Source organism: Apiospora marii (genome assembly GCF_038362585.1).
Source record: "Apiospora marii strain CBS 49790 chromosome Unknown utg000011l_segment0_segment0, whole genome shotgun sequence".
Lineage (NCBI taxonomy): Eukaryota > Fungi > Ascomycota > Sordariomycetes > Amphisphaeriales > Apiosporaceae > Apiospora > Apiospora marii.
In genome coordinates this window covers 2,286,579-2,305,603 of record NW_027117382.1, presented here as the reverse complement: position 1 = coordinate 2,305,603, position 19,025 = coordinate 2,286,579, and the positions used below count along the sequence as shown (strand labels likewise).

Sequence of the window (19,025 nt, the reverse complement as noted above, 5' to 3'; positions counted from 1 at the left end):
GGCGGTAGGGTAGTTGACAGCTGAAAGTTTGGGGTGGTTAGTGGGAATCTTGTGCTTAGGGCGTAAGTTTACAGCAAGCACAGATGACGGCTCAACCCTACTTCGTTGCATAAGCGTATCGACTACATCACAGCTGATCGAAAGAGAGTTAGGAGAGTTGGGCAGTTCGATCTCGAACGATGAAGACGAGGTAGACCGTAGACATGGTGCCACTTGGATGATAGTGTGCTCTCTTTCTATATGGATGCATTCGGCATTGGCGGGCAGGTGACAATGCACTTTATGTAAATAGAAAGTGAAACAAGATGGGGAGAGAGTGGGAGTGCCGGAGTGGTGGGCGCTCAAGTGACGAATTGCTCCATCCAGGCGGCTAGCCAGGGGGTCGAGCCAATGACAGGATACGAGCCGGGGACCCTTGAAATTAGGAGCGCTGACGGGGACCCCTAACAGCAGGAGCTCTGGGATTGCTGGATTTGTTAGCTTTGAGCCGCGTTGAGCCTAGGTACGAGTCCCCTTCCCCTTCCTCCTTCCTGCCGGCCCAGTCCCTACCTGCAGTCCCCTCCCTAAGGTCCTTAGAAGGGGAACGAAAGCGCAAATCGCGGGTGCTGATTGGCCGGCTGCCCACTGGGCCCTGGCTCCTGGCTTTGTCTGGGTGCACGCTGACATAGGCCAATCCCCCAATTCTGGATGCGACCGAAATAAGCTGGAGGAAGAGGAGACGTCCCGACTACTTCTTTGTTCAATGTTTCGTTTCCTGCTCATTCCAATCCGATCCAGTTCAATTCAATCTGCACCCTGCCCGTTGCCGTCTTTGCCTTGCCTGGCCCGTACTGCTGGATTATTCCGATACGTAGCAAGCACCACCAGTCTCTAATTCCGTATTGTTTAATTGGGCGTCAATCGATTGCCTCGTCATTGAATCCATCTTTTCCGTCTATCTCTCTCTCTCTCCCCGTCTCTCTCTCTATCTCTCTATCCCTCCAGCCCTCTCTCTTTTTTTCCAGACAATCGACCCATGTTGCATTGCCGAGGGGGACCAACAACACAAGCAACTGCCAAGCCTTAATTGGTCCATCTGACATCTCTGCTTCTTTTTTCCACATGCAATAAGATTATCTTGAGAAATCTTTCCCACCGGGTGTATCCTTTTCTCCTTGATCTACCTTGGTCTTATATACAAGCAAGCGCAAGCGACGTATGTAGGGGTGGTTTTTTGGACAAACCGTCAGCACCGCGATCATCATTCCTGCTTCTACTCAGAGCACCCATCCAACAAGCCAATCAAACACTCGGCTCGAGCCAACGACGGTACCTCAACAGGGGAGTGATCGACTACGCCCCCTCCAATCCTTCACCCGTCAAATTATCCTCCGCCTCCCAGATCGCCCGCCTTTTACCAACCACTTGCCGGCCGCTAGCTTGAGCTCCTTTTCCCGAGCAGCGCTGGGTACTTGGATGGTCTGATACATATTCTCCCGTGGCCGAGGACAGAAGGGAACGGTCAGGCTCGCCGTTCCTCAACCTCGCTACATCCCCCCTCTTTTTCACCATGAAGTTCACTGTGATGAAGCTGTTTCGACGCAGCAAAAAGTCAAAGGGTAAGATAGAGAACTTCGACTACGACCGCGACCAGCGCTACCCCGAATCCTTCCCCGACTCCTCCAAGCCTTCCAACGGTTACCACAATGAATACTACAATGGGTTGCGTTCCCCTACCGGTAGTGCGCCTTGGCTCGAGCTGCCCATCCCGGTACTGCAGAGAATATTCACCTTTGTCTGTCCCCACTCACAAGACGAATCCTACGAGAACTGCGAACAGAGCGCCTTGGAAGATGCGTGCATGCTATGTGACCAACGAGATATCGCCCACGCCGGCATGGTCTGCAAGAAGTGGCGAAAGGCTGCCATCCCCGTCATGTACCACAGCATCCGTATCGACACGGTTCACTATTGCGAACGCGAAATCTTCCTCTCGGACAAGCGAAAGCGTAACAGCAGCCGCTGGGACCGCAACGGCGTGCCCGAGGACACGGCCGGCGCACGACTGAATCTTCTCTGCCGCACCGTTCGAGACGACCCCACGCGCCTCGGAAAGATGGTGTGCTTCCTCAAGACGCCCTACATGCTGCGGGAGTCGCGCACCTCGCACCTGGCCAGGACCATCGCCGTGTTGCCCAACCTGCGCTACGTCGACCTGCCAGAGGGCTTCTTCGAGGACGAACCGGCCTATACGACGCTGAAGTTTGAGGTTCAAGCTCGCTGCCCGGACCTCAGAAAGATGACGTTCAAGGCTGGGAGTGAGCGGAGCCTCGAGGCCCTGAGTAAGGGCGACATCTGGCCAAATCTCGAGGTCATGGAGCTCGTCAAGATTAACGTGGATCCGGCTGCCTTGCGCCACGTTCTCTCTGTCCTGCCTAAGTTGCGTGCCTTGAAGATAACCGAGAGCTTCGTGGTGGATGATGATATCTTCCAACACAACGATGTACTGCCCGCGTTCCCGGCTCTGGTTGAACTTGATCTTGTCGAGACGCCACGGGTCACATCGGCCGGGCTCGCTGCCTACTTTTCCCGTCGGGAGGTTCAGATGCGAGTGAAGGTGCTCTCCATCATCAGCACCGGCGTGCGCCCGCAAAATCTTCAAGATTTCATGTCCAATGCCATCAAGCTCCAGACCCTATCTATGGTTCACGAAGTGGAAAATGCGTTCCCCGCACTCAACTCGCCTATCCCACCTATCGCCAACTTCTCTCTGGAGACCTTGCGTTATGAAATCACGGCGTCCCCCAAAATGAGCGCGTACGCTGGTGTAACACAGGGCTACTACAACTACCTGGCCCAGTCCCTCTTTGCCGGTGGCTTGCCACGATTGTCGGCTCTCTATGTCCGCGACAACAGCTTCCCGGACACGATGGCCGGACTGCCGCCGCCCATGCCATCTTTTGGAGGCGGCCATCATGCTCGTCCAAGCAGTTCTAGCTCCATGAGCAAGTTGGCGCCATCGCCATTTGCCCCGCCCAACCAGAACCGGTTTAGCAGCAACAACCCGTTCGCTGGGGCTGCCTCTACGAACCCATTTGCGGGGGCAGGGCATGGTGGTCTTGGCCCACCAGTCTTGAACCTGAATCAGACCCTCGAAATCTACACTAAAGGCGACAATGAGGACGATATTGACTGGAGCATCGTCAAAATGGATCCTATTGACGCGCCGGCATACGGTGGGGGAGGTGGCCGTCGCGGGCATGCTCGAAATGGCAGCTCAGCCTCTACCAAACGTCCCTTAAGCTCGTACGGCCTGGCAGATGCCGGGGCAAACTGGCGGGAAGGCGCTGCAGGGGCTCGAAGAAGTGTTGTCATGTCCAATGGGACAGGTGGCTTCCTCGCCGTCCCCTCGAGCCCTGAAGCCCCCACAGGACGTCGGGGCTCAAACTTGAGAGGCAGCATTGGTTCGGGTGGCGGCAGCGATGAGTGGCCTCGCCCTACGAGCAGTTCGGGAGGCAAGGGCGACAGAGACTTGTGGCGCTAAGCTCCTTTGAGCTCATCTTTGCCGTGCGTTTCTCTGTGACGGCTAAAGTCATACGAAACGTCTACGAGACGCATTCTATGCATTTCTTTGGAGGCAGTTATTCTATCCGAAATTCGGAGCGATACTTGCTCGCTCGAGCGCCTTCTTGCGTACAAAGCAAACGCACGGCGAGGGCGACGCAATTGGTTCGCCAGACAGTTCTTCCTGCTCAACAACGCATCATGGCTTTTTCGCCATGGGAAGGCCGTCAATTCTATACTAAGTAATCGACCGACCCGGCAGGTAGATCATGAGGAAAAGGAGAAGCAGACAGCTAGGCAAGACAAAAGCATGAGCTGCTTTTTCTTTTCATCCAGGGGTCGATATGAAAGAAAAGAGCCCCTTGCTGAATCACTTGGTTAATGTATTACTACAATTTTTCATTTTTCATTTTTTTCATGATGGGATGAAAATACCACACGGCCGCTACATACAAGGCATATACACGCTCGCCTGCCGCAGTCGGCATGGCTTGAGGGAGGGAGGAAAGGGGGGATTGTTGCTGGTGAATGGTTCTTCATAAAGTATACCCGGTCCCTAGTATTGTTTTTACTATTCTCTTTTCGTTCAATTTTTTTCTTTTTTCTTGGTGGTTTGAGGCAGTATAAAAAGAACTTGTCAGGCTTTGTCGCTGCTTGCCTAACTTTGCTGGTCACTGGTCGCGATAAAGGACAGGAGAAAAGTTGCCCGGAGACAAGATTGACAGCAGATTCGATGTCGACAGATTGAATATACCCAAGTTACCATTGGAAATGACTCTTCGCTTGTTGGACTATAGTAAAATCCATTTTGACAATGAATAAGTCGGGGCAAGGGAGAGTCGAACACTAATAACATGCACAAATTCGTGCGCATAAGACTTGACTTAAACAGATGTCGTTGCATATTCAAGTCCATTCCGACTATAAACACTGTAACCCGGGCCCACTCCCACTATAATACTGGTAAGTCATAACAATACCCAACCCGACCGACGACAGGACCCCCTTTAACCAATATACCACTTGACAATACTTATATCATACACACGTGCGCCAATGAAGCAAGACCTCGATAGACATATACACACACCAACAGGGAGAGAAACGATGAAGGGGAGTTAGGGAAGGAGCCATGTTGTTCTTGTGATGTTCCGTAAGAGGGTATAGTAAGTAGTAGAGGGAGGAAGAGGAAGCCAGGAAAAACAAGCCCACCCAACTGCCAGCTAATGCGTTCATCTTTAGAGAGTGCTATGCAATTCAGATCAAAACAAAAAGGCGACGGAATGGAGACGGGGGCCAAAAGCGGAACTCGCATCATTTCCTGGCTGACCACTTCCTATCATCCCGAACATCGCTTCATGCACTACCCTTAATCCTCGTCATCGCATACCTCGTTCCTCTAAGCTCCATTTTGGAGCAATCTAGCCAGTCTAGAGATGTTCTCGCACGGTCAACCTAGTTGCCGTTCAACGGAACACTTTCGAGCGGGCTAGCCGTCCCCGAGATGCCTCCCTTCTTGCTCCGCAGAGTCAAAGGGAAGGGGTACTCGTCCGGGTCTTCCTCCTCACTGGATTACTGTCAGTCACGTCTCCCATCTCTGTCGGTATCAAGATTGGGCCACTTACGGAAGTTTCCAAGCCACGTAGTCCTCGGTGCTCAAGCCCTCACGGCCCTCCTGTAGGCTAGCAAAGTCACCGGGCGTCATCATACCCGTGCGGTCGCGGGGCGATCCGGGTACAGAGAAAGGCCGAGAGATCTTCTGGTCGCCAATGCCAAACGAGTCGTCTTCGCTCTCGTGGCCTTCCCCACTGAAGGAGGCAGGGTAGGCCCGGCGCAAGGCCAGCTGTCGCGCCTTGACGTACTCCATACCCATCCTCTTCCAGTCCAGGAGATCGCTAAGTCGCTCGGTTCGGTTTCGTTGGTTGATACGTTGGCGGCGGCTCTTTTGGCAGAATTCCAGCATCTGAGACGTAAGCTCATTGACCGAGTCGTCCACACCCTTGTTGCGGCGGTCCACAATGTAGATACCGTAGTCGCTCGAGTTCTCAATCAGCTCCTCCATGTAGCAACCAAATCCGGACAGGTTTGTTGTGATACTTGGTACACCCATGACCGTGCACTCTGCCGGAGTGTAGCCCCAAGGCTCGTAGTAAGACGGGAACACGCCCAGGTGCGTACCTCGAACAAAATCGTCGTAGTCCAGGGGCAGCACGGGATTACTCGAGTTCAGGAATTCTGGGTGGAAAATGACCTTGACACGATCTGAGGGGTGGTTGAAGAGCTGAACCCGGCGCAACTGGTTCAGGATCGGATCATCGTTATCGTTCACCATGTTGTGCGTGACAATCGGGGGAAGACCATGTCGCTTCATAGCAAAGAGGCGGCGACGGAGCAAGACGCGGTCTGCACTGGTAATGAGCTCCTTCTGGTCCGGCAACGGGTCGCCGTCGTGCCACTTCAGCGACCGCTCAAAGATGCGTCGGCCGATGCCACGCTCAATGACATCTACGGTGTCCCGCAGCGACTTGATGACGGCCTGCCCCCTGAGGGCTTCCACTGTCAGGGACGAGGTCTGGGCAGGCATGATGATAAAGGCCACCACGGTAGTCTTGCTGCCTGACGCCTTGAGGCGGTGGTTCAAACGGGCCAGAGACTCGATAAACATGTCCACACCTTTGTTTCGGAACTCGTAACGGCCAGCAGTGAAGAAGTAGATGGTATCTTCGGGCTGGAAGTCGTAGTGCCCATAGAAATGGCCGCGGACGAAATCATGGATCTTCTCCTTGGACTGCTGATGCAGGTTCTGGAACTCGTGCATAGCTGAGAACTTGGTAACGTTCAAACCGTTGGGCAGCACGCCGTCGGGTTTGCGCTTCAGCAGATGCTCGCTTTCAAAGGCGGTGATGTGAGAGACGGTCGTGAAGACGTCGCAAGCATGGGCGGCGGCGCGCTCTATACAGTAACGGTGGTAGATACCGCGCTTGCCGGCCTCGGCATCCACGTCAAACCACTGGAGGTTGTTGTAAAAGTCGACCGAGCCGGCGCACAGGTAACGGCCGAGTAGGGTGGCATGGGTCGTGAAGATGGTGGTCACGTCCATGCGGCGCTTCTTGGTCAGCGGCAGTGCGACACCAGCAAGCCACTCGTGGAAGTGGGCAATGACAGCCTTGGTCTTTTGGCGCGAGACGTATTCTCCCAGGAACCACGCGACCAAGTAGCCAAATACAATGGCCTCGTTCGTCTCGTCGTCGCCGGGAGGCGAGGGGATGCTGGCCACATTCCACAGATCCGCCTTCCACTCGTCCAAATACTTGTACGCCGTTTTGGTGTCGATTAGCAGGACCCTCGGGGCGCCCTCGATGAGCCAGCGTCCGTAGAGAATGCCAATGCCCCGGTTCCTCATGGCCTCGATGGACTCTGATAACTCGGGCGACGTGGGCTCCAACTCTTCCACTTCGACAGCAGCCGAGGCGTGGTTGAGGGGGCCGATAAGGGTATACCGGTCGCCATACTCGGCTGTTGTGACGGGCGCTTTGGACTTGATAACGGAATAGATACCACCAACTAGGCAGACGCATATTAGTCTCCGAAACCCAATGAAGAGGCATCGGGGTGGAAGCAGCGTCTCTGGCTGATATACATACCGCGATGGGCAACCTCGGTCGCCACTTCGAACAGGAAGTGGTCCTTGACCTCGCGGCCCGGTCTGTCGCCGTTTTCGCTCATACTGACTGCCGACGACAAGCAAGTTGCAGAGAGCCAGAGAAAGAGCCCGGAGGGAGAACGAAGAAGAGGTTGGTCAGGAAGGTATGAGAACTGTAAGGACAAGAGAAGAAGATTGTGTTAGCCCGATGCGCGCAAATCGAGGTGGTAAGAGAAGACGAAATAAGTTTTTTGACTTTGCTCATGCAGCTGTCTTAGACCGCGCGCCCTGGACTCAGACCTCGTACCAGCTCTGGGAAACCTGAGCAAAAAAGGTAGGAAGAGGGATAATACAGGAGGAAAGATGAGATGCTGGAAGATCCAGGTCACAGAAGAGAATGCGACCCCGATCCAAGACAGGCGAAGAGAATAAGAGACGAGAGCGCGAGGGGAATTAGACGGAGGGAGAGACCCCGGTCCAAGGTGATTAAAGAGAACAGAGCTCCTTCGCTCGCTTACTTACTGGGCTGGGCACTAGACGTCACTCCTTGATCGGCTTGGAGAAAGAAAGGGAAGAAGCAAGAGCTCTCTCGGAGGAAGTTACGAGAGTGAGAGAGTGTGTGTGAGGCTTTCCGAATGTTGAAGAGTTAAGCAGCTACTTTCGCCTCCTCCACAGTCACGAGGTATTAGAAGAAGGGTGATGTGGTACATATGTGGGAGAGGATGGGAAAGAGGGAAATACGACCTACGGCAAAAAAAAGCTGGAGACGGAGGTGGAGGTAGCAAGCAACAAGGTGGAGGTGGAGATTTGAAGATGGAGTGGAAGGAGGAGAGGCCAGGAGTAGTATCCATTCCCCAATGCATGTGGTCGCCTCTTTGCTGCGTGCTGTGTGTCTGTTGGCCGACCTACACAGTACAGTAGATCTTGCTTGACTCTACTGCTGCTACTACTGCCCGTAAACTGCACAGGCGATGGTGTCACTGTGCATCTGAGCGCGACACCGTCGCCAATTACCTCGGAGTATTTAGCGCATGCCTACATTTGGAGCTTGCAAAGGTACCATCGAATAGAGCTGGAGGTCTAGAGGGAGCAGCGAGGAGCTTGGCCCAGGAAAGCCAGCGAGACAGCAGCAGGGAGCTATCCCCAAAACACCCCCAGAAACCCCACCCCGGAGCAGCTAGGGCAGGCCTGGCAAGAATTGCAGCCCGCTGGTTGGGCAATGGCATGGTTGGAACCACCTAAACCGCCCCGGCCGGGTGCATGCGGATTGCCTAACCTCATCTTACCCATGGGGGGGATGGGTACCTACTGGATGGGGGTTCGTCCGGAGCTGGCTCGCTGGACCTGTTGCGGGACCAAGTAGAACACGTTAGCACCAGAGCCCCATCGACGCCCGATATCCTAACAAAAGTGCGATGCCATTGATACACCTAACAAAAAATTGCTGATGACGGAGGGGGGGGGGGAAAGCATTCAATACTCTCCCCTACCACTTTCGCTTGTCGCTTGGCCGCCCGCCCAGGCCAGGCCGTTGAGCTGCATCAAGGTAGTAGCAGAATGGATCATCAGCTGAGCGAGAGTAAAACACTTTTTTATTTCTGGCCCATTGATCTTTGCCCCTGCGAAGCTTGGGTTCTGGCTTGGGGTTGGTCTACGCATACATCATAATCATGAATGGAACCCGGCCTATCTTCCGATCATCGCCAGTTCCAAGCGCAACATGATGTCGCCCTCGCCCTCGGCCACCGTACAGATAGCCAGCACCAGCTGAACAAACAAGAATCGAAAGTTTCCATTCATTTACATGATTCCACTCAAAACATACGGGGAGACGGTTGTCCGGCCACTTTCTCCCTCTATTAGCTTTGCACCCGAACGGACATCAATCACTTCGAACCCGCTTATTCTGAGCCCCTCCCCAGTCGGTGCAGATGGTGCTACAGTACCCAAGGAGGTTGTAGCTGCTTGCTGCTGCTGCTGCTAAGCTAGCCTGAGGCTACATACCTTGTACCCAACATCGAGCTACTGCATGCCAATGTCTGCCTGCATCTCTTCCCTCTTACGAATATCATGTACAGTATATCTATTGCTGCATCTATTGTGCATACAAGCCCTGTCGTCAAGTTTGATATGACCGACAACCGCAAGGAAATTGAGCATACCTGCATCTTAAACACACCCTTAAGGGAGCACCGAACAAATGAGAACAGGACAAAAGATATTTCCTGGGTTTGGTTTGTGTGATCTATGCGATCGACCCAGCATTACTCAGTCCGGGACGTCGGGTGGACTGGTGGGAAGATCTCTGTCTCTCATATCCCACGGGGCACCACAAAAAGCACCAACCGGCCACCAGAGCCCGTACTTTGCCCATTAAGCAGTGTCTTAACTATTACCCCCAATTGAATTAATGACATAAGAGAATACTTACTCCGTACATGCGGTGGCAACTGTTGAACAGGAACTGCACCTACCTGTTTTCGACTCGTTAGACTTGACCGGTGTACCTTAGGTATTCTTGCAGGGGCATTATCGCTTCTCGGTTGAGGTGACTCGGTTCTGGAGTGGGAAGTGGGTAGTGGGCCGTGGGCCAACCACTTGAACTGGGGCCTTGTCTCGTGCCGCCATTTCGTTTGCCCATGGCCCGGAAGGAGCTCCAGTCAGCTTCGCGCTTAACTAAGAATGACGGAGTTTCCTTGGCCATAGCTCCTCCCTCCCCCTCCATCCCTCTCCCTAGCCTGGCCACCATTCCGAGCCATGTGCTCTGGTTTGCGGGGTTGGCGTTGATTACTACTTCTCCTAGAGCGCCACGGGGATGCAATGGCTGCACTCATCCCATAGTATCTGCCTCGGCTCAAGTCTTAGCGAGTAACCTGCAGTCTCACAGGCATCAAACGGCAGGAAAAGCCGATATCTAGAAGAAACATGTTCTCCTTTATCAAGAGGTCAAGTTATTGGGTATTCGTGAATTGCATTGTTCTACCGTATAAGCACCCGGCTCAGAGGCTATAGAGTTGGGCTAATGCTGTGCCGTGTAAAGTAAAAGACCCCCAGAAACAAAACACAAAGAATACATTGATCAGTCAACCCCTCGCTGCTAACGCCGACCCAATGCGAACGAAGCACCAGACTCGATAGGTAAAATAGTACCTAAACAGGCTGTTTTTGTTTTTAAATCCCTTGGACCTTCCGATACGACGGCGGCTTCATTGTCCTCCTAATCAACTTGCCCGCGTACGGAGGAACCAGGGAGATGGCCCCTATTGCAAGCACTCGCCAGAGGAAACCCCTGAAAGGCTGGTCAGTACGGCGCACACAAAACACCTAGAACGGGTCAGAGATTTCCAACTTACAGTGTGAGAACAAAGTCGAGGTCAAAGTACCCGCCCAGGAAAGGCACGGATCCAGCGTAGAACAAGAAGGTGCCAACAATGGCGAAAATCATCATCGGGTGCCAGGTCGTGATCTCAATGGCTACCATGAGCAGCTCGTTGAGCACAAGCACCGTGTAACTGACGGCCACCATTCTGGGTCCATCGACTTCGGTCAAAAGCTGCGAGAGGCCCTGGATCATGCCACCCTGGTAGATGGACACAAACACCCAGACGAAGAAGGTACGGTAAGAGAGCGAGCGGCCTGACGTAAGTTCCTTGTACAGTTCGGGGTAGAGATTCGCGAGGTTCTCATCCACGTCTTTGTCCAGAACCAGGGACAAGACTGGACCTGCCGTGTAAACGGTTGCATACCCAACCAGAAGCCAGTCCTAAATACACCGTCAGTTTTCTTGTCTTGTTTTGTGACTCGGATTGATTCAACGTACCTTGTACAGACCCTCGGGCTCGAATTTGATCGCAATACTGTACATGGTCTGGCACACAGCCACGATGAGACCACGGTGGATGACAAACTGGGCAAGCTTAGCACTTCGTTTGTAGCTGTTTCGGCCATGCCAGACTAGCAGCTTGGTTAAATGGCAGAATTGCTCAATGGAAAAGTCGGCTGCAAGACTGGCTTGTCGCCCCTCCTTTCCGACGATACCCACGCCAACGTCGGCGGCCTGAATCATCGACACATCGTTTCCTCCGTCGCCGATGCAGCACACCCGCTTCTTGGTGTACTCCCTGATGAGCTTTGCGACTTCCGCCTTTTGGGTAGGCGAGCACCGACAGGCCACAACAGTGGGTAACAGTACGGCCACCGAGACGAATTCGGTCCTGAAATGCGTAAGGAACAATGCCAAACTCTCACCGTCGATGAGCAGGCAGGCGTCCGTCTTGCTCTTCAAGAAATCGAGATGGTCTTGAGCGTTGTCCTTCCTCTTAAGCTTGGTGACCGTATAGATGTACTGCCCACGTGCGACCAGTTTGGAGCTGACGGCAACACATCTTGCTGTTTCGACCTTGTCTCCTGTCAGCATCCAGATTTTGACGCCGGCATTGCGTAGCAGTTCTAAGGATGGCTTGACGTCTCGCTGCAGCTTGTCTTCGACTCCAGTCACGCCCAGTAGCTCGAGATCACGCTCGAGATACTGTGAAACAACTCGCTGCATCCCAGCATCACGGCCATTAATGGCCATGGACGCTTCCTGGTAGGTGTTGCAGAACTCGCGGTATTGGCTATTTGATAGCTTCTTGCGGCCCACCACGAGAGTTCTCAGGCCTTCTCGTGCCATATTCGCCGTCTCCTCGTCCAGCCAGTCGTTCGCAGCTACAATTGAGGTCATGACTGTATCGGCACCTTTCTGGTAGAACCAGATTTCACCGCTGTCCAGATTGGTCGGGGCGTTCTTCTGTTCGCAGAAGTGGACAATGATGCCCATGCGTTTTCCCTCGGATGTGAACGGGAACACTTCAAGGACCTTGACTTGTACCAACACATCACCCGTCTCCGTCGACTCCAAAGTCATGTTCGTCCGGTCACGGTAAGCCAGCCGAAGACCAACAGATTCAGTCCAGCGCACAATGGCTATCTCGTCTGGTGACGACGCTTGGTATGACATTACAGTCTGGCCGTCTTCTTCGTCAGTTGTAGGGGTAACGTTATGACACAGAGCAAGAGCGAGCACGACGTCGCGCACTCTTGAGCCAATCTCACGCCTTTGGCGGGTTGCTGTGACGCCGGATGTTGTAGTATATGCCGACGAAGGAGTGACCAGGGCTTGATTGTTAGGGGGTGTAAATCCATGTTTGACATAGGATGTCACTTCATCCATGGCATCGTTAGCATAAGATACAGTTCCGACATGGATTTTCTTCATCTCCATGTCGTTTTGGGTGAGAGTACCCGTTTTGTCGCTTAGCAGATATTCGATGCGACCTAAATCTTCCGGAATAGTGCTAGTTCGAACTACAGCTCCAGGGATGCCCGAGTCGCGTTGGATGAATCGAGAGTATGCGCTCTTTCCCATGTCCAGGTTGACGCGAAGACTGATGGGTACGATTGTCGAGAAGAGCACCAAGAAGCGCATGATTTTGATGTACCAAGTGTTTCCATCTGTATTACCGAAGCCTTCCAAGGCCACCAAGATGATGGACAAGGCCAGGGTCAAAGCACAGAGAATCTTGGTCAGAGAATTGATCTCGTACTCGAGAAGTCCTGTCTTCGACCGCGAGGGGGCAGTGGACAATGCGGACCGTGTCTGTGGTCCGGTGTACACAATGACTGCCAAAGTAATGGCTTGCGAGGCAATGACGGTATTTGCCCAGGCAGTGTTGTCGATTGACAAGCCAGCCGAGTTGCTCTTATCTCCATCATTGCCGTGGTTGATATGCGGATTGGTTGCGTCTTGCCGCGAGGGTACTAATTCCACAGTCCCTGCAAACTCATTGACCTTCTTGTCCGGCTTCCCGCCTATCACTCGAAGACGAACGAATTCCTCAAGAGGTAGGTTTTGCGTCAGAGGAGATGCCAGTCGTAGCTTCCAATCTGTCTCACCATCGAGTTGATCCGTCCGGATGAAGGTCTCCCCTGTAGGATTGTTTTCGCCACCTGCATCGCCCTGGTCGACCCCTTTTCCTTTCCCTGGCGTTGAATCGTTGGCATCTGTGTCGACCAGGAGCGACTCTTCCTCGACGACCGGCAGTTTCGAAGGGGTATTCAAGTTTTCTAGCGACGTGCATTTGAGCACCACAACATCGGCTGGTACACGTTGGCCCTTGCTCAACTTCAGAACGTCCCCCACTCGTAAATCGCGTGACTTCTTGCTAATCTCGCGAACCGAAGATGAAGGTTGGCCGCGGCCTTCGCTCTCCATCTGCTCTTCCTCTTCTTGGATATCCGACAGCCGATCTCGTTCCTGGCGCCGCTTCTTCTTGAGGGTTGAGGATTTTAGCTTCCTAGGAGAGCGCGACGCTTGAACATTGCGCGAGTTAGGGTCGTCGAACTGTAACACGGCATACGCCTCCGAATTGGCTTCGTTGTCCCGTCGCCGCCGCTCAATGTCGTCGTATGCTTCCTTTCCCATCGTAATGAACAGGACAAAGGCCAGTGGCGCAACATACGTGGAAAGATAGCCTATCCTCAGGGCTGGGATAGCCTGCGAAAGCGCCACCAGCAAGAAATACATGTTAAAAAAGAAAGAGAACTCGTTGTATAGTGTGACAGGCAAGAAAGTGAAGGCGGTATATTTGGCATTCGACACGATATTCGGCGGGAAACGGGTCGATTGGGTCGAGCCGACGGCCACAGACCTGGAGGCTGAAGGGTCGTTATCCTCCTGTTCGCCACCGTCATCTTCGTCGGGGTTGTTGGCGCTACCGGTGGACATGAAACTGGGTAGCCGCAGCGATGCGCCAACTCGGCCCAGCCGGTCCTTCGCTACGGGTCGTTGTTGGCGCTCGCCGTGCTCGTCGAGGAGGGGGCGGTCGTCAGCGCCGTTTCCGCTACCATCGGAGTATCGCTGCTCATGGCCGTCGTCGAGGAGACCCATGGCATCCTCATCCCCGTCTGCGCCGTAGCCGAGTTCGCCATAGCCGCGCGTCGTCCTGCCTCCTCGCCGCAAACCCCCCATACGCAGATTCCGGAGCGCGATGCGTGGCGCTCTCTGTTCGGGGCTTGTGTTCTGTCCTAAAAGACTGGCGGCGGTGGCCTCGGAGGCGGTATTTGGGTCTAGTTCCTGGAGGTCGAGATCGGCATCCGAGTCAGAATCATGGGTGGGTGACTCTGGGGGCTCGGTTGCGCGATATGGACTTGTTGGTGGCATCCCGTATCGGGTTCATGCCCAGCACCTTGGTCGTCTTCGAGAAATTCGTTGTCGGTAGGGTGGAAAGCACGGGTATTTTGAATCAGAAGGTTCGGGGTTGCGGAAGGTTGGAAGTAGTAGCTCGGCTGCAAATCGTATGCGGGTGCAGTATGCACTGTAGCGTACCTAAGTGCAATGTATTTGGGACAGTTCTGGGTCCTCTAATGGGTTCGTGTGGTTTGGAAATGTAACAAAGATAAAGGACGAAGACAAGAGCCCGTCGAGTAAGCTAGAGGGTTTCAAGAGACTCAGCCGGCGCAGTAGGCAGGTACTGGATAGGTGGCAGTTTGGTGGGTATGAATCTTTTGTTACGTCGTCGCGTGCTAGGCAGCCGATTACAGATACATGTAAGCTGTATCCTCGACGCCAGCATCAGACTTCGAAGCCTTTTAGTCAATTGATCAGACAGGCCCTTCCTTTCCAATGCTCCCCAAAATTGGCTTTGAACTCGGGGTACTTGGGGTGGTCATGGTCCGACATGCCGGCCAGCCGCTTGCTGTGGAGTTTCACCTTTTGCGGTTACAGCTGAGTGACAGCACCTATCGACCCCACTGAGCTTTTGGGCAGCTAGAAGAGATCGCCACTAAAGAAAACAAAACCCGGGTAGCTGCCACTTGTGGCTAATAACCAAGCCTGTGGCGTATTGAACCCTGGAACTCTCCTTTGAGTGACCACTCTTGTTCGGCGCGTTTTCTTGACACACGCAGGAGTAGAGGTGATAATTTCATTTGAGTGGATTCGTGTCGAAAGCTGCCATGCTGACAGTTGCCTGGCTACTGTGTTGTCGGACATTATAGGCCCGGCACAGGCGTATGCATCTGCGTCTGCATTTCCATGTCCGCCCCTTTATGTGTTCTATGTAAAAGGGTCCTAGAAGTTCAAAACTATTCGACCAGATAGTATATTGTGTTAGCTTACGATCCAATAGGTAGAGAGTGTCAGTTGTGCGATATCTATACCTACCACCGGTAGATATTTTGAGGGGCCATGAGAGGAAAGATCCGTTCTCTACCTTGGTATTGCGGGACGATTATCTGGAGACACGAAATATATGAGAGGGAATGTGGCTGTGTTTGTATAATAAGACTTACTTGTAGGTGAAGTGGTACGGGGTAAATTACTAGCAACCTGCTCAGATGGGCCTTTCTCTCCTTATCTGCTTTGTTGTATTACTACATCATTACTGCTCATCAGCCCGGCCGCTGTTTGTATCGACCTCTCTAGAACAGTGTCCTGGCCACATCCCCGAAGATCGAATGCTCAGGTAGAGCCATTCTTATTCCGGTATGACATCCAATGACCCGGGGTTACGAAGCTATACTTCCAGGTCAGAGCATACATTTTCTCTTAGGGGTACTGGCCAGTGGGGGAGGTTAGCATGGCAATCTTAAGAGGGTTAATATTTCCTTCTCGGAGCCACTTTTATAACTGGATGGGGAAACACCATCGCCAGATCGTGATAGTTATCCAAATCGCGGAATTGACACCGGAACTGAACTACGTACGATTTACACATTCGTCCCGCAGGCAATCCACTCGGGATGAATTGAGGTCATGTCAAACTCTAATATTACCTTTGTGTCCAGGCATCATGTCGCGTAAGACCCCTCCCTCACCTTGAAAACCCATTGCATCCTCACCATTTCCCATCTTTCTCTCTGCACCTCCGGTTTCCTACTTGTGAAACTTTTTGGGCCTTGGACGGCCTTAAGCGACAAAGGCGTTCGTCCGTCTATCTCGGTCTCGGACAAGACCTTGTCTTCGTCGACAATGAGTACTCCTACTTTTGTTCACCTTTCACACGAAGCGGCAGAGAACACAGTCGTCTATGCTAGATGATGCCTTACTGTTACGACCATGTTAAGATCGGGAACTATACTGCCTTGCGACAGCATATCACAGCAGCTTTCCAGACTTCTGACATACACGCGGCTCCGTTAAAAGAAGACGAGGGGGAAATGATAGGAAGGACTTTGGGCAAGAACTGCTGCTGCAGCAGCAGTCATGATGGTGTAGACGCCGCTACTGAGGTCCAGGTGAAGACATGGAGCTGTTGCGGTATCAACCCCCATACAAGACTCACATGTAATGCCAATAATGATGAGAGATACCAGTAAGTCACTCCTGATTACCCCAACATCGATTATTACAGTGTATCAGACGAAGCTGACAAATATCATCCAGCCCACGCTACTGTCACGTCTGTGGGCATGATACCAAGGGCTGCACGTCATGCTATGACCGGCATGAAATTTGGGTGCAGTGCCCCAGCGGCCAATGGGCCTCTCGGGTCAAGGAGTACCATCGAGAGCAATAGCTGACCGGCTCTAAGGAAGCTTGGCGGAGATCTGCCAAGCGGCACTCGCCCGAGTCTCGGATTATTCTCATATACGTATGTATTCTCAGTGGCATCAAGTTGCTGAGTGTGCCTAACTTTTTCACTGCCGGGAGGACTTATAAAGCTTTTTAGAGGATAATGTAATGTGTAATGTTTATTAAGTCGCCATCGTTGAGATTAAAATTCTAGGTCAAAGAATGATATCCTTATGCCGCAGCAACCAAATCGAAGGCGTGAGGATGGACTTGGTAGTTGACAGTATGTTTACCCATGGCTACACACTTGAGCAAGGGCATCGCGCCGGGAACCTCTCCCACCTGGAACGGGAGAGATGAACAGCTTGGTCATATCCACTATAACGCAGTATAAGATCTGGCCAATGCACGAAGGTGTCCATACAAGCAAATCAAAACTCACCTGATTCCTGCGATGCCATATGTCGCTCCTGATTCGGTTCGTCTCAGGGGAGCACATGTTTGACAGCGGCTATTGTCATGTAGGCTCGAAATTCGGACCCTGTCACAAAAAGCTATGCACCAAGAGCCTTGGTACAATCGTCCTTTCAAAAAAGTCTGTTCGCGCGCTCCTCGCCATATCAGCTAAGACAGGTCGAGCGGGCGTGTGGAATCTTGGATCAGAAATCGAAACCGGCCGGCGGGAGAAGGTCCCGTTATCACTAGACCAGCTAATCTATGATGCACCCGAGTTTGTCACAGTCTGGAGTTACGACACAACCCTATGATGGACATTGTTATTTGCTTATGTATAAGGGTATCTTTGTCAATCAAATAGGTACACAGAAAAAGCCAATCACCTGAACGCCGTTCCATAACGCAAATAGACCTCAGAGCATACATGCGCGTATGGTAATAGGCTCGGAACCTTGTCGCAAACGCCCGAAAAAGATAACCTCAGCTGTACACAATCCTCGCGGTTGCGGATGTTGCAGTCTGTGCATCCCGTCTTCTTTATCTTCCTTTTCTTCTTCCCCATTTTCAACCTCTTTTCGGTGTCATGGCCAATTTTGCGGAGGCTGCTCCGTTTCTTTCATTTGCTGACCAAAACTCATTAAGCAGATCCTTTGGCGGATTCGACAATAAGGAAATTTTTTCGTAAAGAAGGACGATAGTTGTACCAGACCACGCGACTGTGAAACAAAAAAGGTCGCGGGCCGTGTGAATGATGGCAAGTATGCAGGATGAACAACTTCCAAGTCGGATCAAAAGGTGGTGCGACCCGAAGCCCATGAAAAGAAGTAGTGGGACCCGGCACTGCATCTTCGATGTTGTGTTGCCTCATCTTGCATTCTTAATTCGATGGGCCCAAGACCTCAAAGATGTCACCGATGTTGTTCACCGGCTCCTCGATAGGCTTGCCAAACGCCGACACCGACCTCTTGTTTCGGAGGGGCGAGGGTTCCAGCAGGTCCAAACCCGGTGAATCCATTTCTTCAAAGATCGAAGAAGCAGGCGAGAAGCTGGACTGTGAGGTAGCGGGGGAGCTGGTGGCCGAGGAATCCGAGGACGAAGGCAGCGAAAGCCCCGAAGGATAAGCAACAAGAAGCTCGCGAAGCTCAGGCGAGGCGGTAGGCGAGGGCAGCCCCCAGGGCCGGCTAATTCTCCTGTAACCGCGATTCATCTTGTTGTTGCTGTCGGGGGGTGAGGTTGCCTGTTCTAGGGCAAGGGTGCGGGCCCTGGGTTCCGGCGCCGAAGAGATGCGGTTGCTAAGTTTCCGGCGGAGCTCCGTCTGTTTTCTCGGGGAGATGGCAGTGAGGAATTGGCGCGACACGCGAGAGTTACGAGGCGATGTGGGCGGCGACGGCAGGGTGTTAGCGGAATCAGGCGACAGAGGGCGCTCGAAGAAGTCGATGGCCTGAGAGACGGCAATGTTGCTCGAGATGGTGGAGTTGGCCTCTTGTAATAACGCCTCCATCTGTGCGTCGTCCAAGTCTGCCAGCAGCTCGAAGACGCGGTCGACCGAGGGCCGCTTACGGTGGTGAGACTTTCCGGACATGTTGTGTGGTTTAGTGAAGAAGTGAGACTTGATAGTCGAGTGGTTTGTTTGTTTGTCGCCGTATTGGGAAGGGAAAAGGAAAGAAGTTGTCTTTGACCCGCTTAGCCACGAGGTGGGCGGGATGGAAGGTGCATCAAATGCAATCTGTATGCGGCTGCAGCTGGAATGGAGTGGTGGGCGAGTGGGCGAGGTGAGGGAGCGGTGGTGGTGCTGGAGTGATGATGATGTTACATCGGAAATGAGGATGC

At 52.9% G+C, this 19,025-nt stretch overlaps 4 protein-coding genes across 4 annotated transcripts; 1 reads left to right on the top strand and 3 right to left on the bottom strand.

The window, feature by feature from the left end:
- Positions 1 to 1,549: 1,549 nt before the first annotated feature.
- PG985_013810 (uncharacterized protein) lies at positions 1,550 to 3,523 on the top strand (the record flags this gene model as incomplete). The annotated part of the gene is made up of 1 exon (XM_066833576.1): positions 1,550 to 3,523. One exon carries the CDS (start codon positions 1,550 to 1,552, stop codon positions 3,521 to 3,523), a length of 1,974 nt encoding a protein of 657 aa, XP_066678316.1.
- A 1,475-nt stretch (positions 3,524 to 4,998) lies between these two features.
- PG985_013809 (glycogen synthase) lies at positions 4,999 to 7,269 on the bottom strand (the record flags this gene model as incomplete). Its single annotated transcript, XM_066833575.1, has 3 exons — positions 4,999 to 5,110; positions 5,169 to 7,107; positions 7,188 to 7,269. 3 exons carry the CDS (start codon positions 7,267 to 7,269, stop codon positions 4,999 to 5,001), a joined length of 2,133 nt encoding a protein of 710 aa, XP_066678315.1.
- A 3,088-nt stretch (positions 7,270 to 10,357) lies between these two features.
- On the bottom strand, positions 10,358 to 14,387 carry PG985_013808 (phospholipid-transporting ATPase; the record flags this gene model as incomplete). The annotated part of the gene is made up of 3 exons (XM_066833574.1): positions 10,358 to 10,475; positions 10,540 to 10,949; positions 11,007 to 14,387. The coding sequence occupies 3 exons, from the start codon at positions 14,385 to 14,387 to the stop codon at positions 10,358 to 10,360; spliced, it is 3,909 nt and encodes a 1,302-aa protein (XP_066678314.1).
- Positions 14,388 to 18,072: 3,685 nt separating this feature from the next.
- PG985_013807 (uncharacterized protein) lies at positions 18,073 to 18,777 on the bottom strand (the record flags this gene model as incomplete). The annotated part of the gene is made up of 1 exon (XM_066833573.1): positions 18,073 to 18,777. The coding sequence occupies one exon, from the start codon at positions 18,775 to 18,777 to the stop codon at positions 18,073 to 18,075; it is 705 nt and encodes a 234-aa protein (XP_066678313.1).
- Between the last annotated feature and the right edge of the window lie 248 nt (positions 18,778 to 19,025).